Source organism: Poecilia latipinna, unplaced genomic scaffold, assembly GCF_001443285.1.
Source record: "Poecilia latipinna isolate Pla-1442-1.1 unplaced genomic scaffold, P_latipinna-1.0 Scaffold624, whole genome shotgun sequence".
NCBI classification, from domain to species: Eukaryota; Metazoa; Chordata; class Actinopteri; order Cyprinodontiformes; family Poeciliidae; genus Poecilia; species Poecilia latipinna.
The window spans coordinates 49,910-72,807 of record NW_015113240.1 but is presented as its reverse complement, the minus strand read 5'-3'; the positions used below and the strand labels follow the sequence as shown (position 1 = coordinate 72,807).

Below are 22,898 nucleotides of genomic sequence, written 5' to 3'. Positions count from 1 at the left end.
ACGGTATGCCAGAATTGCCAAAAAAGGACAGATTAAAAAAACAAACAAACAAAAGAAATGTTTTTGCAACTTCGTTTTCAAGTAACTGCAGGACAGAGTTGTTAAACCTCACAAACACTAATACTGAAAGAAAACATTCATTTTAAAAAGGGCTTTCTTCAGGACATACATGGCATGAAAAAAATAGCAATTCTTTTCGCTAAGCTGCACATTGTGACTGTATTTAATCATATTTTTGAATTTACTGATGTTGCTGTCAAACACAAAATGGATAAAATTGTGAAAACTGCAATTTAAGACAATTCCACACGGTTTAAAGGGTTTTCCAGACATCAATGAGTAGAATTTATTACTTTTGCAATAAATCAACATTATTTGGACTAAAAAAAAAAAAAAAAAACATTTTTCACAATAACAATAAACGACACAATTAATACCTATTCTAACACCTGGAAAAAAATTTAATTCAGGTGTGGACTTTGACTGGGCCAATCTGAAACATGAACATCTTTATTTATGAGCAAAAAAAAAGTTCTGTCCATATGTTTAGGGCTGCTGTCCTGCTGGAAGGTCAGACTCAGGTTTTCTGTCTGGATGAACCTGGATTTTCCTCCAACTATCAACGATCAAAGCTGACCGTATATTGTTAACTTTGAATGATTGAGTGGATTTTTTTTTTCTTTTTTTAACAAAGCGCATTGAGCCATTTGTTGTGAATTGTAACAATGAAAATAAACCTCATTAAAATGGACCGAATTCTATGAAGGCCTCAAAGATATTTTACAGAAGATTACTGACCAACGTTCTGTAAAGTAACACTGGAAGCAGAGTTATGGAAAAAAAGTCAAGAGAAAGATTTTTTTCTTAAAAAATCCATAAAATGTTCAAACTGAAGTCTGTCACGAGTCATTTAGGGCACGTGACAAACATGTGGAAGAACATGGTCTGGGAGAAAATTAGACTTTTGACCTTTATTCTCCAAGTAAATGCAGAAGACTGTTAAAAAAAATAGTGATTTTTTTAAAACAACACTGCTGTTTAGCAAGGCTTCCTAAAAAACTGAACAACTTTTGGGCAAACGTTTACGTTCATCAGATTTAGAGAACAGATAATTGAACAAATTAAGACAAAAGGAGGAACAAAACAGCTGCAGCTTTTCTAACACCAGTTTAAATGTGGCAAAGCTGTAAGCAAAAGCAGAAGTGTGATTCAAAAGGGGAAAAGAGGAAATCTACATTTCTTCCCTTGCCCTGCTAAAAGGAAACCTATTTTAAAGCTTTAACTTTCTCAGATTTTTAGCATGAGGTCTTATTTTGCTCTTTAAATTGAGAAAATGTAATAAATGTACAAACTGAGTTCTTTCTGTTAAAGGTGATTACTGTAATGGCCAAAATAATTGTGGTCATAACTTTTTAAATGATCACTCTCCCACACAAACACATCAGAAAAGGAACTGACTTAAACAGTCATTTGGCTTTATCTGGTCAAATAAAACAACACAAAAGCCGTCGTCAAGGAAACCACATCTTCAAGCCCATTTCTATAGTTCATGCATTTCTCAAAGTCCAGATCCAGAATGAATGAAACGTCAGACTGCTCCCTGCCTACAGAGCAGAAAGCGTGGACACAATTAGAGAATTGGAAAAATGGAAACGTTAGGTGGGCTTTTTACAGCAAATTTGGGGTTTTCCAACAATCTAAATGTTCTCTTTAAGCGTATTTGTTCAGTAATCGAGCAGTGAAAAACATCTAATCAACAGATCCTCACATTTTTCCTGCTAATTGTGAGTTTATTGTAAATTTTCTCCTAAAATGGCAAAACAATTTTGGGATTTTTGATTAAGTTGCATTTACAGTCACACATGAGCGCAGAGGTCTGAGTTATGTCAGTGTCTGCTTCTACTGAGCGATTCAAATCCTTTAAAGAATAAAAGTGTTTGTGTCTGCTTGTTATGTTTTCTTCTTCTGTATGTGGATTTTGGAAGGGGTTTAATGAGAAACAAACTTGCAAAATTCCTTGAAAATATTCAGAAAGTAGCAAAAGAAGAAAAAAAAATCAATGATACAGTTGCAAAATTCTGGAGAGATTGATTTATAAATAAATGTAAAGTAAGTTCTGAACGGGGGTCTGTGAGTAAAGCGGTCTAAATACGTGTAGACTACACAAAGACTTTGATTTTTGTTGGTTAAAAAAAAGAGAAAACGTTAGAAAACCACGTCTTTTTTCTTTCAACTTCAGAATTTTGCGCTGCTTTGTGTTGGTCTGTGATATAAAACCCCAACAAAATATACTAAAATTCATAATGTCATGGTGGCAAACGGAGGAAAAGCTCCAAATATGCGAATCATTTTGGGAAGCAGTCTGTGTAAAACATTACATTAAAGTTCATCAAGGTACGACAACACAGTGTGCGGTTTGTTCACTTTAGCTGCACAGGAAGTATTCTACTATATTTACAAGCACTTCTTTTCTAAGAGGGAAATTTGATTTTAAATAATGTTTACAAATAAGGCAAGAATGGGAGTCGCTTGACCGAGAATCATGGGACTTGAGTGAAACTTGATCATAATAATTATCTCAGCTCATGAGAGCAGACGGAAGTCTAATTTAATCAAGTCAATCCAGTTTTTTCAAAACATAAAAAAAAAAGTTTAAGTAAAAGCATTTTTTTTTCCTTGTACAAGGCTGATTAGAGGAATTGAGTAAATAATTCATTCATTTATCGACGTGCTTGTGGTAGAAATTTTATACTTTTATCTATTTTGGATATTGGTCCAGTTAAATAATTATTCTTTTATCTGTCAGAAACTGGATTTCCATTACAAATTTTGTCGATATTCCTCTAATGTTGAAAAAAGCCCCACAATTTTGTGAAGTTCCGATTAGATAAATGCAGTTAAAATCACGTTTGTTCACGCGATCAGTCATTAAAAAAAAGAAATCAACATCTTCCAGCCTCTTCCTGTCGTCTGCTTTGTCGCTTCCACCAGTAGTAACATCCGGTGGTTGATTTTAGAGAAACAATCAAACCTGCAGCCTTGATCGTGTGATGCGAAATAAGAATATCCGTCGCAGTTTTGAGAAGTACACTAATTTCAAGATGACTGAAAAAATCCACCTCATCCAAACACAAAAATCTATCGAAAAACCTTTTGAAATGACCAAGTTTCAAATAAGACAGTTTATTTACGTAATTCCAATTCGCTCAGCGCAAACGCTGCCGGTGCTTCTCGATTCATGCCTCACACGCCCACCTTGCGTTTCAGGCGCGTTTCTCAGCAGGTGGTCTCTCTGCAGCCGCCGGGCGGTGGAGCAATACATTGAGACGAGCGCGTCACAGCGAGGCCGCAGCAGGCAGCCGAGAATCCTCTCCTCCCGCAGGGGGCCGCCTCGGGCCGACCACAGCGCTTCGCACAGCGCCTCCAGCTGCGGCGCGTCTCGGTCTGAGCTCCATGGCATGAGAGCCAGGACGGAATAGATCTCCTCCACCCACTGCTCCGCCCTCTCCGGGCTCCGCTCGGGGCTTCCCAGCTTCCTCATCAGGTGCTGGATGAATTTGTGCTGCAGGGCCCGGCCTTCGCTGCTCGACTGATCCTGCAGGAGACGGGGAGGAAAATTATTAATTAGATATTTATGTTGCACTGTTGGACACTGTTGGTGGTGGAAGAACGATGGTTTGGGATTGTTTACCAGCAGCAACACCTTTTGATCACTGACGTGTCTTGATAAGGTACTCACCCCCTTTAAAGTTTTGATGCTAAACCCAAACGTTTCAGTGTAATTCATTGTGATTTTAAGTGATAAAACAAAACATACCTAGAGAATAACAATAAAGTGCAAGAACAGGATGCTGGCAATATTTTTTGCATATATAAATAAAAGGGAAAAAAAATCAGAAAAGGATCCATGGAAACCCAGAGTTGATGTTTTGCAAAAACAGTTTTTGTTGCAGCTACAGCTGCAGGTTTTCCTGAGGATAGGTCTCAACTTTTCTGACTTTGACTGGACCACTGCTACAAAAGAACATGGCTGAAAGCAAAGCAGCTACGTACCCATTAGTAATGTCTTCCACTGATTATCGCTGAGAGTTTTGTATCCTGTTTTTAGATTGTTTCTGTCTGTTTGTTAATTATTTCTTATTTTTTCTGTTTTAATAGAACTATGTGTTCTGTCCTGTTAATTTCACAGTGAGGTTTTTTATTTATTTATTTAGCTATCGTTCTAAATCCTGTATTTTTAGACCAACATAAATTACTGTGATGCTGACTAATGTGCACTGTCCTGATTAAATAAATGAAATGTGCTTCAATCTAAAGCATCTCACTGTAGCTCTAGCAGGAAGTCTAGTCTTGTCCTAATCAGATGCAAACTTCCCGCCACAATCTTAAATCTTTTGCAGCCTCTTTCAGGACTGATCTGTATCTGAGTTACAAGATCACGAAACAACCATTTTGCAAAATGTTAATGATGCATTTAGGTGTGACGTGCAATGTTGGATTTCTTTTTAATCACACATGGTATTTTGAATCCAGACCAAGAGACGTCAACTTTTGTCTCAATTAACCCAACTTCCTTCTTTCACAGGTTATTGTTTCCCCTCCTCGTGACAAACTTCTTGAGGTTTTCCTTCAACAATTGCTTTCTTCCTGCCGCTGTTGAATGAAGGCCAAGCATTAAAGAGAACTGAGCTTTGGATCTCTCTTGGCGCTGTTAACCCACGTTAACACTGTGGAGTGATAAGCCCTTTGAGTCAAACTCTCTCAGCTGTGAGAAGAAGATCTCTGGTCATGATCTTAAATTTATCGTCTGTGGTTGTTCACTTTGGGTGTCTTCACACCTGATAGTCCGGTAGACTCGGTTCTATTTGGGACCAAAATTGCAGCATTTGTTCCACATTCAGCTGAGCTGCTGCAGTCTGCGTAAAACAACCCAAACTAGTCGAAAAACCTGTTCACCTCCACAGCTGTGGGGGCGCTGCACCAACAACCACAGAAGGAAACAACAAAGACCTCAGAAGAAGACATGAGCACAACTTTCTTTCTCACAAAATGTAAACCAAAATGGAGGTTTTAGTGGATGTAGGATTCTTCTTTTGCCGTTGGTAAAAGACCACGAGTCATTTCTCCCGCTAGCGCTAGATACGGACATTTGTTTTGCTTGCATTTACCCAGAATGCTCTGCGCTCTAGTCTGCATCCATACATGCATTCAAATCGCAACAGAGTTAACTTCAACCGAACTGAGACCCAGGTTTTTAGGAGGACCAGAGTCTGCTTTTTTGTTCAACGTCAACGCACACACTGATGAACTTTATGTAGTAACCAGCTGACGATGTCAGTGATTTATATTTAGAGGTATCAGGTTGAAAAGGGGGCTTAACACAAATGTATACAACATCCCTCACAACTTCATTTGTAAAGGATCTTCAATATACAATCAGGAGCCACTATCTGTTGGTTTAAGTCAATAAATTTGGATAAAATAAAAAAAATTGCGATTATAATCCGAGGGGTGAGAATATTCTCTGCCAGGCATGGAAAGGGCCATTGAAAAGTGACATTTATGAAGCGCATATTTTGGTTAGGTTGAGTGAAAACTGTGTTTAACAATCAGCTTCAAATTCCCCAGGTTCTACTTCTGTACTTAAAGCTCAACTCCCCTTATCAAAAGCGAAATATTGGATTTATCCCGTGGTTTAGACTACATCTTCTCACCGTTAATGCAAAATCCTGCGTTACAAATGTTATGCAGTCAACTCATCTACTGACTGACCGCAAATACAAACCCTAAACTTTGACTTCACCTGTACGAAATTGGCCAAAGTCTGGGCAAGTCTCGGTTTCTTCTTCTCCAGTAGAGTCTGAAGGCAAGACTCAACAGCAGCGAGCGACGCCTGTTCCTCCGACTGGGATGCCAAGAAAGCCTGATGCAATTCCTGCCAAAAACCAAACCACAGGTGAGCGTTCATTTTTATTGTTAGATCCATGTCTCCTTTTTTCACTTTTCACATTTACAGCCAGAAAAACCTTGAGATCAGCCTCCAGTATGCCCTCTGACCCGAGTTCCTCCAGGAGGAGCAGGAACTCCAGCTCGCGTTTGACGTGAGGAGGAACCTGGAGAAGGAAACCGCAAAGCTGAGACGCGGCTTTTACGTTGCAAGGCTGATTTTAAAAGTAACGGTGTCAACGAGAAGCAGTCCGGGATTGGGATTAGGAAGAAACGCAGACGTTAAATGTTTCGCAGGTTTACCTGGTCTTGAGTCCATTTCTCCAAGACCTGCAGCCAGAACCAGGCCAGTTTGTGCGGACTGCCAGTAGAACCCCGTCTACAAAATGTACAGAGTTCAGCAAGAACAAATGAGATATCTATACATCTACACATATACTGCTGAAACCAGATATTATCACACACTGCATAAGAAGAAAAGTGTTTTTTAAAGTTGGGCATTAAATTAGACAAAACTTTTTCTGTGTTAGGCCAGTTAGGATGAAAATATATTTCCATTTGTTAAATGGAACATAAGAGAGAATTTATATTTTTTTAATTTAATGCGTTCTACGCGCGCACACACACACACACACACACACACACACACACCGTTTTAGCTCTACCCACAGACTTTCAAGAAAGCTGAGATGTTTGTTCACACATGGACTTTGTTGTCCTTAACAACAAATTGTAGCTAATTTGGTGCTCAGCAGTCATTGTCCGTTTAGAAGATCCAAACTTTAACTTCCTGACTAAGCCTGTCACAATAAGCATGATGATTAATATTTTTTGAAGGGCAATTTTGTTTACTGAGACTTAATGATCCATTTTATTCATGGTTTCAGCTGTGTGTGTTTTTTATTTCTGTTTAATTTATTGTTTTTGGTTGTTTTGTTAGTTTTTTTTTTTGTTTGTTTTTATTTTTCCAAGTGTCTTCGACTTCCAGAGTTAAGTGTTTTTACAAAATTAAAGTGTACTGATCCTTGAGAGAGTGAATTTGGATTATTATGCCATTGTAAATATATTACTTGAAAACAGTCTCAAACCAACAATATTATCTTTTATCGCAAAAACTACTGGGCCAATTTATCGTCCCAGTAAAATCTGTTATTATGACAGACTTATTTCTGGCTTTCCTTCAGCTAACTTCTGATTGGTAAATTTTGTTGGTCAATTTTGCATGATGCTGCCATCACTGAAGTAACAACAATGTTAGAGAACTGAAAAAACCCATAAAAATATTTTTTAAAATGTAAAAACCTCACTCTATTCTGGTGTTTAGTAAAAAACTAACAATTCTGGTGATCCCAACTGACCTAAAACACAAAGTTTAATCTGAATTAATGAAGAAGAAAAAAAAAACATCATGTCTTTTTATGCGGCATTTGTAAATATCTGTACTGAACGTTGTTTTAATCCTCCAGGCGACTCACTTTAAGCTGTAAGGGTGGCAGATGATAGCTCTGATTATCTTTCGCACTTTTTCGGAGAGTTCCCCCTGAGAGCTGACCAGCTGGGGAACACAGGCACTCGCCAGTTGCCACTCTCCGTGCTGCAGGCAGCTCTTGAAGTGCTCAAAGAGGTCGCGAAGCGAGGCCTCGCTTTCACGACCGAAGGGATACACGGCGGCCTCCGCCGTGACGGGCCTCGGCTTGGGCATCACAGCCGGGGGGGTCACACCGGGCAGCACCTTTGACCTTTCATCACCTGATGCAGAAACAAATCAAAGTTTAGGCAATTAAAAAAAAAACAACAACAACAACTGTTATCTCACATTATACGTGGTGAAACGCACAAATAAGTCTATGACGCCAAAAGTTTTTCTCATAAAACATGTATACCCTGTGGGGGTTTTGCTGAAGTAATTTCCATGGAGAGTGTCTGTTAACATCCAGATTTTCAACTGCATTTATGGCTTGACTATTCCGAGTTATCGAAACAGCTTATCAAGATGCACTGGAGTTTGTTGTAGCGTAACAAAATGTGAAAAAGTTTGAGTAGATCTATTTTAGATTTACAGTAAGACTATTTCTGAAGTTCTGTAGTGTCTTCTCTCTCAAGAAAAATGTAAAGTCTTAATTCATATTTAGAGCGAAACTGAGACTAGTGACAAAATACAGTTTTAGTGTGATTTCGTGTGAGATTTAACTGGTTTGCAGTTGTATTCAATTTGTACTGAAGTTGGGGAAAAGTTATTTCAGCAACACCGTTTTAAGTTTGTACTTTTAGAAACGTGTTTAAACGTGACGCACACAAAAATCCCCCTTATGATCACCAAAATCTGCACCCAACAGATGTGAGATTTTATCAATGCAAACAAACCACAACATAACCATTAAAAAGGCCCGAAATGAAACTCGACAAGTCAAATAACGAAACTTTGGTTTCTCAATTACACTTTCAAAGGCTGACCTGTCTCGTAATTGCCATTCGGCTTCCATTTGATTTGACAGCTAACCCTCAAGTCTGCCTAACATTAGCTCATCATGTCTTAAGTTGAACTTAAACCTTACTCCGTAAAAGTCAGTCGGGGAAGCTCGGTCTTCACATATAACATATTTAGACATTTTCCAGCAAAACAAAAACGCAATGACTTACTAATTTCTCTGACGGAACCCCAGCTAGTTTAACCTACGAAGCAAAGCTTTTCTCAACATGTTATGCTAGCTGCATAACGGAGGTCATGTGACAAACATCAGCTGATTCTCCGCCGCTGGTTGGTCAAAGGTGGAAAGGAGGATGGCGTTAATGTTGCCTTCAGGTGTATCCGGAAAATACAGTCACTTTGACGCTTCTGTTTACAAATGAATACTTTATTTTAAATATTTATGTTTGAGTAAGCTATACTTATAAAACCAAACGTAATAATAATGATGATAATAATACATATTTATAATTATTATAATCATCATTATTATTATTACATTACAAATTATCATTAAGTCTGATTTGCAATAATGTTAACAAATTAATAATAAATGAATTTATTCATTTATTATATTATTACTTACATTATAATGTAAGTTTATGGGAATTTTAACCACACAATTCTTGTGTCTGTCTTACAGATGTTTTATATTAGTAACTTTGATTTATAGTACTACAAATAACATATGTTACTGAAATTAGTTTAATTTAAACTTTACTGTGTGATGTTTGCAGAACCCACAGTGGTATTTTGTTTTGCCCTCCAAGGTGAACTTGCCTCTCACAATATGGAGGACGCCCTGTGACGTATCTCGCCAATATGGGCAACGAGGCGTCTCAACTCTTGTGTCTGTCTTCCAGCATCACCTCCCAAATAGGAGCCGGTCTCTATGGCAACAGGCGGGATTTGCCAGCTGGGAGGCAGAGTCAATCGGTCCTCAGTTGGTATCACCGCCCCAGCTTCCACACTGCATCACGCCCCGAGTGGAATGGATGACCAGGACAAGAAAGACAATGTATGTAACATCCTTTGTGCTTGTATTGAAAGGCACATTTTGCCGCGTTATTATTATCCAAAAATATCGAACTGGTTGGAATTGTGACTGCGACTGAGTTACTGATTGTTTCCAATCTGGATCAAAGAAGCTATTGTTCCCGCCGGTGCAACTGATCGCACATCAGCTGGCCGTACACTTTGTCTGCATTTAGGCCTAATACATCTGCTTCAGCTGAGGTCTCTGCGTGATGGTGCGGGCCTCATCCCGCGTCAGCCTCATCAATCCGTGTCTCTTTTGTGTTGCAGGGGCAGTACATCGGTGAGATTAAAGGTGGGATGCGGCCTTCAATGAAACTGGTTGTCATGGGAATTATTGATAAAAAGCCCAAGAGGTTAGTGCGCACAGCTGTCGTCTTAAAACTGCATAATAAAATTCTCGTTTTATTAAAATGTCAGCAGCTCACCGGCTGCTGCCCCCTGAACTATTAATTGTACCCTTGTTTACAGGAAAAGCAACATTTGTAGTGCATGACTGCATGCCAACCATCCAGCTAGACCCTGTTTTGGAAAATGTCTGCGTGATGCCTGATTAGGGTTAGTCTGTGAGTGTGCGTGGGAGAAACGCAAATCCCATAAACTCTTAATCATTGTGTGGACATTTCTTTTTTTTTCTTTTCTTTCTGTCTTTTTTTTTTTTGGTTGTTAACATCCGTTTGGATTTTTTTAAAAGAAAAAAATTACTACTACTACTACTACTACTACTACTACTACTAATAATAATAATAATAATAATAATAATAATAATAATAATAATAATAATAATAATAAAGAAAGCAGTAACAATGCACTGCATCCTCTTATTTTTATCAAAATCATATTCTCTGAGGTTTACGTGATAAATGCGATGTTTCAATTTTAATTCTTTTTTAACAAATGTGATGATAAAATCTTTATGCGATATTAAAAATCTGTTTTAATATAACCTGTAAATGCTGTAGTGTAGACCAAACAAGTGACTTCATACCCTTCGAGACGTTCTCTATAAAAACAGAAAATGACTTATTATTGTGCTATAAATTCACATAAATATGAATATTCAGCTACCATCATCAGATCTTTCTCAGGTGAATATTTCTCTCTCTTAACATTGGCTAAAATCAGTGGCAGTCATCAAGATTATTTCTGACAGTTCATGAAATGCATTGTTACAATACATTACATTGTACTGAATTGTTACATTTAATACATGGTTAAATGTAGTGTTACAGTTCTAAAACATGGCCAGCAGGTGTCACTGCTCCGTTGGTAACTCTTAGAAAAGTAAAGAAAGATGGACATGGAATTCATAGTCTTGTTTTTAACCATTTAGCCGTGAATCCAGCACCACATTCATGTGCCCCTGATGTGTGTGTGTGTGTGTGTGTGTGTGTGTGTGTGTGTGTGTGTGTGTGTGTGTGTGTGTGTGTGTGTGGCTGACTCAGCATCGAGGTGACCGTGTCCTGCAAGCCTCAGGAGGAAGACGTAGAGGCGGATGTGGGTCTGCAGCTGAAGGTCAGCTTCATGGATAAGGCCGTCCAACGAAACGCCCGCTTGGCTGGGAAGTGGGGTCCATGTGAAAACACACTCTCCTTCTTTCCCTTTGCTCCCGGAGAAGCCTTTAAGGTATATTTCTTTAGCTCTGTACTCAGGAGTTTTCTATTGTAGAGTTTTTATCATTTCTCTCTCTCTCTTTTTTTTTTTTTTAGAGAAATGATCAAATCCGCAGCCTTGGTTTTGCACATTCAGCGTTTAAATCTGCAGCATAAGCTGTCATGCCAACAATGTCATCATTTCCCCTTTGCTATATTTACAGAGCCTTGTAGAGGCTCCTGTAGTTTCTCCACATCTAGCCATAAAATCACAAACTTTATTGGGGGGTTTTCTGTGACAGACAAAAATAAAGTAATTACAAATAAATATTTGCATTCAGCCCCTTGTAGGCGGAGACCGCTAAATACTAGAAAATCTGTGGTCAGACTCAGAAACTCCTGCACACAAACGTGTCAAAACAAGCTGAGCTTAAGTAATTCCACCAACAACAAGAGGAAGAAATTTCAGCTGGCGTTCTACCTTTCTGCAAAAATATTGACTTGGCAGAGCGTAATATGAATGCATGCCACATCTTTCAGATTTTTCTCTTTTTTTTTGTTTTGTTCTGGAAAACATTTGAAAAAGTACACGCCCTTTTTCTTGCGCTTCACAAATATGATCTATTTAAATAGTAAATCAATGTGATACTATTGACTGATTGACTGACTTCTTGCTGTAAAGTGTGAGACTACATCAGAAGATATGACTATAAATTCATACTGTCAGAGTATAATTTTATAAAATATAAGTTTTGCAAAAAACAAGTTGTTTTGTTGTATTTTTTACAGAAATAATTTTTGGCAAAAAATGATTCAAGCCTTTATTTCGTTATTCTTAACCTTTAAATAGGTAAAATAATAATAATAATCATCATAATAATAATTATTATTATGATTATTATTATTATTATTATTATTATTATTATTATTATTATTATTATTATTATATTAATTATTATTAATATAATTATTAATAATTAATAATTATTAATATTATTTATTATTATTATTATTATTATTATTATTATTATTATTATTATTATGCAATATTTGTTTAAGAAAATTTGATACAAATTTCAGTTTAGTAATATTAAATTATTAAAATCTTTTGCCACCTGCCCGAATTAAAAGCTTTTTTGTGTGTGTGTGTGTGTGTGTTTAGATTACGTGTCTCAAACTCACGGCTCAGGGGCCAAATCTGATCCGCCATATGTTTTTATGTTTGGACTGATGATGTGTAGGTTCAAAACTTTCACTTAACGTAGTAAATTAAGCATTTTCTATTAATTGAACTTTGACTAGAGCCAGATCCAGCTCCTTCACTGGAATAACAGGTTGTCCATTTAATTGCCAGATGGAGATCGTCTGTGAACACCAGCAGTTTCGCATCTTGGTGGACGGCCAGCCTCTGTGTGGCTTCACCCACCGGATCTCCAAGCTCGCCTCCCTCACCGCCTTAAGAGTCTTCGGGGACCTACAGCTCACCAAGGTTGCCTAGTGCCGGCCTCTCGCCCACAGGAAGCTGAACTGAGTGTTCCCCCACGCCGCCAGGGGAGAGGGGGACGGTACACACACCGCCATTAGATTAGAACTTCTTTTTTCCAGTCGCCGTCATCGGGATGTTTCGCTGTTTTAGTTCGCCGACAAAGTTGCACCAGCCTCGTAATCCTATGTTGAGACAAAGTGCCTTCGCTAAGATTACCTGACTGGAGACTTGAAGATGCCGACTGAACTTAGCCGCAGTCGTCTTACGTCTTAAATCGAATGAGGAATATGCTTTTGAGTTGTTGTGAATTGTTGCGAACGCGATCTAAGGTCTACTCTTTGTTTGCAACTTTGAAGCCACAGAAAAAGCAAGTTAAGAACTCTGCATTAGTTTTTATCCCTTCAGAAAAGGAGGTTTCAGAAACCTGTCTTAGACTTTTCTGGAATTAACCTTTGAAAGCTTTTCATTTCCTAGAGTTCATTTTGTTTTATAAGTTGAAAACATAGTGAAGATTGCCATTTTGTGCCCAGTGACATAACAACAGGATTGATGGTGTAAAACAGTAGCCTATGTTAGTGCATGCCCTGAAAGACACAGCAATGTATATGGATTTCTCTCAGTTTATATTGGATTCATTTTTGTCCCAAACAAAATGGCAGCATGTTCTGAAATGTCAGCAAAGCTTAAAATTGCTTTTAAATCCATACAACTGTGGAAGAACTATAGTTTTTCTAGAATCAGACTTTTTTTTTTTAGCAAAGAATTTATACCACTGAATTTTTATCCTATGCAATTAGCTGGCAAATTTTAAATTAAAAAACAAAATGTATACACATAATTGCTCAGAATAAAATGTCGTTGTTATAAATTTAACATCTTAAAATAGTCTTATTCTAATGAGACTATCTCTTCCATATACGTGTATTGGGAATGCTGTGCTTTTGATTCCAAACCCAAAATGTGTCAAATTTGTTATCTACAAATCTCTAAAAAATTAGAAAAATAGAAAATCTTGACGGTTTAAAATCGTGAAGCGTGACCAACACGGACTGAACGGCTTTGTTCACTTCCTCTGCTGCCATTGAAGAACTACAACCCTGCACAGGCACACTGCAATTGCAGAAATTCAATTGGAGAAATCAAGTTCAATGGGAGAAATCCCAGACAGAGCAGGAAGGGAAATGAGAATCTAGTGTAGAAATGACCAGGCTATCATTCCATTGAACCACAACTTCTGAGAACTGGTTCATTGAGTGGAAAAAGTTTTATTTTGATTCACAAACATGTTTAATGTCAATCCACAATGTTATTCTTGATTTTCTGTTATTCAAGATGCTGCTCGCTAACTAGCTTGTTTTTTTTTAATTGCCTCGTTGTAAAATGTTTTCCCCTTTCCAACTTTTTCATCAAAGTACGCTGTTATTATGAATAATGTCTTAAATGACCCATTTCATTCTGATTTTCAGAGATGAATGGACTATAACCACTCAGTCTTTAAATAAGAGCAAAAAGTTGTCTTTTAACAGAATGAATGACCTGCTGGATTGAGCTCGATTTAGTTACACAGAATTAGCAACATGAATGTTATCACTGTTTATGTTTTTCTAACATTTTTTTTTCATCTGGAGGGATATTTCCATCATTCACCTTGATTGATCTAGTTAGTGATGTTGGACTGCTGCTATCCTGAGAACAATCCCATACTGAGACTCGCACGTAAATCACCTCCGACATTGAAAAAGCATTCACGAATTGTTCAGCTACCATTTTTTGTTTTGGCACCTTTCACTGGAATGTTTCATATTTTCATACTTAAGTCACCGTAATAAAATCAAATCCGTTTGTTATTTGTTTGTTCTACTGCACTTTGTATGTGGGTCTGTAGTTTGGATTTGACATCAAATCCAAGATAAGCATCAGGTGTTGCGCCACTTTTGATCTTGCCCCGAGCCAGACGAGAGCTGCTGCGTTTGAGTCACTCAGACAAAAGCTGGACTCAGCTTGCCGAGTGGGAGTGTCTGTCTGTGGTACCTGGAAGCGCCTGAGGACATAAGTTTAGCGATAGCAACACATACTTGCTGATTCTTTTTCTTGTCCCTGCTTGTACATTTTTGCTGACGGAAAATTTTTTTTTTTTTCCAAGGGAAAAACAACATGAAAAGTCAGACTCAAGGAATTTCCCGAAGTTCAACTACAAGACTTGTTAAAAGGCGTTCAGCAGGAAACGGAGCCGTCAAGGTTAAGGCATTAATTCATATGATTAGTCTAAAAAGTTTCAGCATGTTAAAATGATGTAAGGCAGATTAATGGCTTTACCTATTTTGAGCCGAAAGCCTCTCGTTCACGGAGGGTTACTCGGTTCAAAGCGGCACGCTACACAGACTTGTACTGTGGTTAACAATGCAAAGTTGCAAATGTGAGCAAAAAGATTAGCGTGGATAGTCAAAGGGCTGTGCTCACTGTCAAGTTTCGCTTTAAAAAAAACACCCTGGAAGTTTGGATAAAACCAAGGTAAACATATTACAACAATTAATTATCCTTCCACCAAAGCACAGTATATTTCTCAACATTTCTTAAACGTTCATTCATACCAGAAAACCTAAAAAAAAAAATAAAAAAAACTGAGAATCTTCAGGCAATTTTGGTTTGAAGCAAAAAAACACTTTCTTAAATATTTTTTTTTGAAAATGTGCATGTTTACGTTTCAGTCTTACAAAGTTAATCGTAGTGATTAATCGCAGCGCTGGTGTGTGATTGATTTGATTAAATCTTTTAATTGATTGGCAGCGCTAAAACACAAAGGAATTGAATGTCTGTTTAATGATCATACACGGTAAAACCCAACAAAACCAATATAAAATCTTGTCTCCTAGTTCAAGTGGCAAAGAAAATGTTTAAATTTTAGTTTACTTCTGTATTTAAGCTAACAGATTTTTAAAAACTCCAGTGGTCTATAAGAGTTTTGTTCAATGAATTACAAGGAGAAATGTTAAAGGTTGCTAAAGGAGTTATAGGCAGAGATATTAATTCTTCTTTAAACCGTAATGAGATTATACAAGATATTCAGATATGACAGATTTTTTTTTTCAGATTTTCTTTTTTAGCATGTACAGATGCTTTTTCTTTGTTATGTTTTGAAGTAGACTTTCCAAATCTAAATTTTGTTAAAAAAATTTTTAGAATTAGCTATTTATTTCTGGTTTTGTATTTATGCTCCCTTTCTTATTACCAACTAAAATTTGCTTTAGATTGTCGGCAGTGATTAAAGACGACAGAACACACTGCTAATTGAATAAATAACGTTATTTCTCTTTGTTTTGAAATGTCAAAAGAATAAAATGGCAGAAAATGAAATTTACAAACTTGATCAGTTGCTAAAAAAAAAAAAAAAAAGAAGCATTGTCCAAATGCTAACATTGAAACTGAATTACAAACGGTTAAACTTAAACATAATTAGGAAAAACATATCAAAAAATTGCTACCACTGAAGGGCTTCTGAAAGGTCTACTGAAAAACTAAAAATATTCACACAAGGACATAAGATTTACCGAGTTAAACACAAATGAACAGAATGGTGACTACATATAAAGTGTCTATTAGCCTTATAGTGAGAGTGCATTCACAGAAAAATCAAAAAAGTTAATCCCTGCACATATGTTAAATATTCTGGACACAGCAGTTCTACGTGTGCTCTCTGATCGCATCTATCCAGTCCATCTTCTCCTGGTGAGTCGGAGCCTGGATGAAGTAGTGAATGTCCGACTTTGTGATGATTTTGAACAAGTTGCCTTGAATGTTGCCCTTCACACCTGTGTAACAGGAGAAGGTAAATATGTCAATGGAGCATCATTGTACTTACAAATTAGATCAGATCTGACATAAAACACACTGAAACAAAATAGCAAGCACACACGTCTCGAGCTATCACTTTAAGACCAAAGACAAAGTCCGGAAACATGAGCCTTCCTCCCATTGAGGAGTTAGCGTATGCTACTGCTAGCTTTGTTTGGGATTTGACGAACGAACGAATGGGACATTAAGTTAATGTAGAGAGGCAAAGGTTTGTAAAGCTTCGTTTTCAAATTCTGTTTTTGTCAACACTAATAAAAATAAGATTTCAAAGGTAAGCTACACAGTGAGACAGTTTGCACTTTTGCCACATCAAGACGGTTTTGTAAGTTTCCAAGTTCTTACTATGCATATCGCTTCCTAAAACAATGGTCTAATTTATTTTTTGGCAAAAGTGTTTTGTTTGTTTTTTTTATCTAAATTATCTTTTGGCAAAAATAAAGAGGTGGTCTTTTTGATTTGAAAAGTCTTGTATTCAAATGAGTTACAGCAACATTTAATTTCCCTTTTGGGATCAATAAAGTATTTTGGAATTTGAATTTGAATGAAATCTATCTAATGTTGGACCCAGAACTCAGCTAGCAAAAATAACACAAATTGGGTCGTTTGTTGTTGGGGAACTTCACTTCCTATTTTGACTGACCAATGGGGGCGCAAGCAGCCTCCTGAGAGTACCAACACTCAGGACCGTACATTGCCAGACAATCGAGTGCCCAAAGTATCTACAAATGCTGTGGTAACACGGGGTGAAAATCAAATTATTTGGACAAAAATGTAGGTAAAACTTCTACCGTTTTTTTTTTCTTCTTAGTCACTGAAATCCGAGTTAACCCACCTGAAGGAACTCCATTATCATCCAGAGAGGATATCAAACACCCTCGCAGGGAGAAGCCGCCAACAGGGCTGATGTCATCCTGACAAGTGACACAAGAACGGAAGAGATTAAGTCAGACATGAGGAGGCGAGGATGATGACGATGATGATGAGTTTGCTATGAGTAACACCACCATCAGACTCCCAGCTTGTAAAAGTGGTAGCAAAAACAAACAGAGCGGGGATTCACTCTGTCTGATTTAATGCATTCCTATAGCTCATGTTTTGCAGCACTGTGCGAACTCACCTTGGTGGGGTCATAATAATGGAGGAAGTCAGGCTCCGAACGCAACACAAACAGTCGCACCTTCCAGTTTTTCCTTCTGTGGCCCTGCAGTTAAAGATTAGCCAGAAGTTCAAACATGGCCTGCTGAAGACTTCCCAGGGTCAAAGGGCAGCGTGTCACACCTTCAAGATGAACTGAATGTCTTATAATATAGGGGCGGGGTGGTTACAAGGAAGCAAGTTGTTACGTTTAACAGTTACTGTCACTGTTCTACCTCTAAGAAATAATATTGTAATTGTGCTGACATTATAGACTCTTGGCTTAGCTTCAGTGGTATTTACACAGTAAATATGAGGCAAATTAATCACATTTGTAGGGAATGTGTTCCAAACAGCCAAAAATGTCGGGTCAGAATTGGATGTTAGAATGAGATTAAACCCAACTGTTTAAAAAGAGCAGGATTTCATCATTTTTAGTCACGATGAATAAATTTGCAAATGCATTCCCATGAAGATCGTCTGTCAGAATAAAAGTACATTTTGAAAACGACAACCTTTGAGAGTAAACATACTCTTGGTTAAGTCCACATTTATAAATTAATGTTTTTTTTATTGGTCCGATGTAATATTTTAATCTTAAATGTCGTGTTTTCAGTAGCTGTAAGTGGGAAAACATTAATTACCAGCAATAAACCCTTGAAAGTATAAGGCTGTGTGTAATTATTGTACATAACATGTTTCGCTAAGTTAATTAACTTACTGAAATAAATAAACTATTCAATAATATTCAAAAGAATAGAATGGTTTTGTATACGCTCAGTGAGCATGCTAACTACTATTAGCCAAAACAATAACAACATACTTTCAAACCAGTTTGGCAACATTTCAGCTTACTGTATGATATCGTGTTTGTGAAACAGTTCAAATTGTTGAAAAAGCAGCAATAAACTGTGTTTGCATAAAGGCAGCCATATTGGATTGTGATTCGTTGACTAAGCTCCGCCTTTCTCATTTGAATTCCAATTTCACAGCAATAATTCTCTTCGATGTTCCAACGTGACACTTGGAGGTTTGAGTGACTCGGTGAAAAACTGTGTTCACATTCCAACATTTACTTAAGTCTCAAGAAAGTTCACCTGTTTCAGCAGATATCCTCTTTTTACGACTTTGCCACTGAGCTCCACTGCAGACAGCGACCTCTCTGACTTCACGCTGCCTCTTTTTTTAAAGCTGTCAGACTGAGAAAAAGCACAAGAGTATTGCAAATGAAGCCAACATTTTAAATGGACTCCCTGATTTGAGCTGATCTAACATGAAAATTGGTGCAAGAAAGGAGACGCTAAAAATCCAGGTAGCGTACAAAGCTGTAGAGGGCAGTGGAGTCGTCCATGAACTGCTCACTGAGGCTGGCAGTGCGAAGGGCCTCCACGCTCCTCTGACCGACGGTCTGCAGGAAGCCCTCTTCGAGCAAAGCGGAGGCCAAGGTCATGGCCTCCCCACGGGTCAGACTGAGCTGCATGAACACCAGCCAGTCCACCACCGCTGAACCTGCAGGGACGACACGCATTGGGAACACATTCTTCCAGACACGTAATGTTCATGTCTTTTTGTGGCAGTGTAAGTCCTTTGTCTAATTTGTATAAATCTATGATTTACCATAAAAATCTGAAAATGTTCTCAAGGCAAGGTTTTGGTATAACTGGAACAATATAAACATGAGTTCATATTCCTAGATTCCATGGTATAATTTTTCTGAAAAATAGTACTCTGCCTACCCTTTCTGTTCACTTCAAATAGTAGCCAAAGAAAAGAAGAAATTCCTTTTTTTGAGTTTACTTTTTCTCTATTGTTTATCGCTTAATACATCTAGTCTATCCCTGTGGTAATCTGTCCATAAATGTAACTTAAAAATGTTTTCAGATTGGAGGCAAAAGTCAGAGTGCCTGAACAGAACCAAGCCCTTAAAACACAACCATGTAGCTAAAAGGCTGTTCTGCCTCCCAGTCTGTGATCTCAGACCAGATCAGAGCTTCAATTGTCATAAATAAATAATGATTCACCTGAAAAGCAGTTGCTGTAAGTGCTTCCCTGCTCCACGTGGTTGCTCAACTTGATCCCACTGTGGACATCATACATGGAGTCCAACACCTTGCTGTAGAAGAGAGTAAAGTAACAGGGCCTCAGTAAGATATTAGACAGTGAAAACAAACGCGTGGGAGCGAATGCATCAGTCGGGTTTACCTCAGGTTGATGTTTTGTAAGCGGGATTGGGCAGAATCTTTCTGGCTCATCGGCTTCCCACCGTCAGTTGCCTGCAGCTTGTTGAGCGCGGCGGTGATGTCAGCAGCCCACTCATCCCTCTCCTCCCTGGAACAAGCTTCCAAAAAGTGATCTACTCCATGCTTGGTCTGGAGTTTGAACGCAAGCTAGTGAGAAGGAAAACAACAAACAAAAAACACAGAAAGAGCAAATCGTGAGGTGTTCTTTGACGCTTGGCATCTATAAATGTTCTTATAATTGAAGGTTCTTATTATTATTTTTTAAAATCCAAATGCTGAGTTTATGCTCTTGGAACAGAAGACATGGGTGGTTGGCTAACTGGTCACAGTTGACCCAGTTCTTTGGTTACTGAAGAGAACAGAAGGAACTTGACTGTTTTCCAAACAATTTGAAATGGTCTAGGATGAATTAAGATCGTAAAATGACCCTAAATCAGGTAATATTTTTACAAATGAGTTTGTACACTTGCGATAACGTTAGCATTTTACCTGCTAATTAGCTAGCACAAGCTAAAGCTGCTGACATTTTTCAGCTTTATAGACTCTATATTTAGACATTAACAGCATGAAAATCTAATTCTATGATAACATTGACTTCTAGTTGTCATGGTATTAAGTCATTATTGGAAAAATAAAAAATACCTTGCATATTCTACAGCTTATGTAGAAAATGGAATATTCAGTCAGATTAGGCTCATTTTTCATATTGCAACAACCTTTCAGCAAAGTATTAAACATACTTTTCATGAAGTTCACTTTTTTGTACTTAAAATGTTTTATTGATATGACCTTATATTATATACTCTTAAATGTTTTAATTACCTGAAGGCGGAAAATCATCATAATTAACAGAAATAAAGGCTGTGCAACCTTAATGTTTTTCCACTTAAACATTAATTATGTTTTCAGAATGGAAAATATTAACCATCCACACCACAGAAAGTGTGACGATCTGTGTTTTTGTGTATTTATTTCTTGGTTTTTTCTGTGTCCATGTTCCCTGTGAGTTTCTGTGATGTCCTGTCCTCCCTGTTGATTGATCCCAGTTGTGTCTAGTTTTCCTGATTACCCTCTCTGTGTATTTAAATCCACTGGTTGTCTTTGTCTCTTGTCGGGTCCTTGTCTAATGTCAGTTGTTGTTGTCTCACATCTCTGATCTCCAGTCGAACTGTAAAGTCCTGGTTAGCGTTAGCTTGCATTTTCAGTTCTCTGTGCATCAGTAGCTACCGGTAATTAGCTGTGCGCTAAACTCTGCCGTGCCGCCTGTGTTGGACTGTTTTGGGCTTTCATCATTAAATTTATAATTTCTTCTACAACCTGGGTTCCTGCCTTCGTCCTCACCACCTCTCATTAACCAAATTATGACAGAAAGAAGACAACGTATAACAGTATGTACAAGTGTGAAACCATGTTCTTTTTTTTTTTTATGTTACTTTCATCCATATTTAAGTTGATGCTGTTTGGTTGTTGTGTGAATTTATTCATTTTCCTTTCTAAAATACACCAAATATAAGAGTGTTTATGTTCCCGAACAACTCACCGGCCGATTCTCATACTCCAGGAACGGACATGTTATGAGGCAGTCCTTCAGCAGGATTTTCCCTCTCTGACATGAATCCCGTTTCCCTCCTTCGTATTTGTAGTACAGCAACTTATCGGGCGTCAGCACGAACCAGCGGGCCTTCCAATTGTGAACTATGTGGCCCTGAATAAACATGATAAAAACTTTTTAAATTGATGTATTTTTGTGGAGAATTTGATTCAGTTAAATTCAGATCCGTTTTGATAATAATAATGAAATGTTCTTACCCTCTTCACCAGGAAGCCCTCTCTTAGGACAGGGATTTTGTTGTCTGTGTCCATGTTCTTCAGTGTGTGGTTAAAAAGTCTGACTGGCCTCTTCTTGCCTGCTCAGGTTTTTATTCTGAGGATGAATGAGTCACACACACACACACACACACACACACGTACGTTTGCTTGGCTATCTTTGTGGGGACTTTCCATTGACTTGCAATCATTCCTACAGCATAAACCTTACCTTTTCCTAACCCTAACCATCACATACCTAACCCAAACCCAAACCAAAACTCAATTCACACCTTAGTCCTAACTCTGACCCCTGACCCAAAAACAGGGTTTCCCCTTGTGGGGATCAGGCTTCTGTCCCCACAACATATGTGTCAGGAAAATTGTCCCCACAAGGTATTATAAACAAACGCACGCACACACACCTCACACCCCTTACACACCTCTCCTCTTTAACCCAAACCCACACTGTGAAAAAGGAAGAAATTGTTGCTCCTTTACACACGATGGCGCTCTCTCTCCTTCAAGAACGCCAGGACTGAAGGGGAGCAGCTGGCGGTCACTGCAACAACTCCACTCTCTATCACGTTTGGTATGCGAGGATTTCAGGTCCTTAAAATTAAACAGGGACATGTTCCTCAGTCCTCCTCTGCATTAGCGGGGTCCAGGTGGGACAGCACGGATTCTGTGTACAGTTAATCAGACAAGCAAGCAAAGGAAAATAATCATGTTCTTTTTTCCTTCCAAAAATTGTTTTTCTAATTGGTTCCTGTAAAACATGAACAGGCCACAAGAAGAAGGCCGGCGGAAATGTTTATGTGAGCCCAACATTTACTCCTTCAAATAGAATCAAAAACAGAAACAATAACACTCAAGTCATGAGATTGGATGCAGAACTTAAGTTTTCTTCCCTTCTTTCCTTTTTGCTCCTCTTCCAACCATATTGGCTAATGGTTGAGTGAATGAATAAAGAAATAAATGACATCTTTATTTGAGGAAAGATGATAAAAATGATTCTACAAAGTAATTTTAATGACCCCCAACTAGGGTTGTCACCCGTCCTGTATGTATTGAACTGATATGGGACGCGATTTGTTCCGTATTCTACAAATGTGTACGTGTAACAATAAATAAGAAGTCCCTGAATACTTTATATAGTAGGCTGCCCCAGTAATTGTTTCACTCACGGTGTTGGTGTTGCCATATTGTGCCCAACTGCTTTCTGGGTAACACAGACTAACCGACACACTGCCGCCGCAGCACTCCCACCCCGCCCCTCGCTTGACATTTAAAGGGACTGGTCCCTTATTTTAATTTCTGAAAGGTGGGTACCCTACCCC

At 38.0% G+C, this 22,898-nt stretch overlaps 3 protein-coding genes across 4 annotated transcripts in view; 1 reads left to right on the top strand and 2 right to left on the bottom strand.

The window, feature by feature from the left end:
- The window catches only part of zfyve26 (zinc finger, FYVE domain containing 26), a 33,394-nt gene extending 24,724 nt beyond the window's left edge, over window positions 1-8,670 (bottom strand). Inside the window, exons 1-6 of the mRNA XM_015043293.1 lie at window positions 8,587-8,670; window positions 7,422-7,695; window positions 6,250-6,325; window positions 6,027-6,113; window positions 5,804-5,935; window positions 3,256-3,595 (exon numbers count right to left, since the gene is read on the bottom strand). Coding sequence (XP_014898779.1) covers window positions 3,256-3,595; window positions 5,804-5,935; window positions 6,027-6,113; window positions 6,250-6,325; window positions 7,422-7,648 — 862 coding nt within the window. The 5' untranslated portion in view covers window positions 7,649-7,695; window positions 8,587-8,670. The remainder of the gene's footprint in view (window positions 1-3,255; window positions 3,596-5,803; window positions 5,936-6,026; window positions 6,114-6,249; window positions 6,326-7,421; window positions 7,696-8,586) is intronic.
- A 580-nt stretch (window positions 8,671-9,250) lies between these two features.
- On the top strand, window positions 9,251-14,373 carry LOC106954063 (galectin-related protein B). The gene is made up of 4 exons (XM_015043294.1): window positions 9,251-9,431; window positions 9,719-9,804; window positions 10,894-11,074; window positions 12,395-14,373. Exons 1-4 carry the CDS (start codon window positions 9,306-9,308, stop codon window positions 12,536-12,538), a joined length of 537 nt encoding a protein of 178 aa, XP_014898780.1. The 5' UTR covers window positions 9,251-9,305; the 3' UTR covers window positions 12,539-14,373.
- Window positions 14,374-16,096: 1,723 nt separating this feature from the next.
- On the bottom strand, window positions 16,097-21,678 carry plek2 (pleckstrin 2). 2 transcript variants are annotated; one of them, XM_015043292.1, is made up of 9 exons: window positions 21,562-21,678; window positions 21,293-21,457; window positions 19,715-19,881; window positions 19,534-19,625; window positions 18,834-19,021; window positions 18,610-18,711; window positions 17,496-17,579; window positions 17,211-17,289; window positions 16,097-16,335 (listed from the first exon to the last, which is right to left on the bottom strand). In XM_015043292.1, exons 1-9 carry the CDS (start codon window positions 21,613-21,615, stop codon window positions 16,208-16,210), a joined length of 1,059 nt encoding a protein of 352 aa, XP_014898778.1. In that variant the 5' UTR covers window positions 21,616-21,678; the 3' UTR covers window positions 16,097-16,207. The 2 variants fall into 2 exon arrangements, with proteins under 2 accessions (XP_014898778.1, XP_014898777.1); XM_015043291.1 differs by having other exon boundaries at window positions 19,715-19,899; window positions 21,562-21,677.
- Between the last annotated feature and the right edge of the window lie 1,220 nt (window positions 21,679-22,898).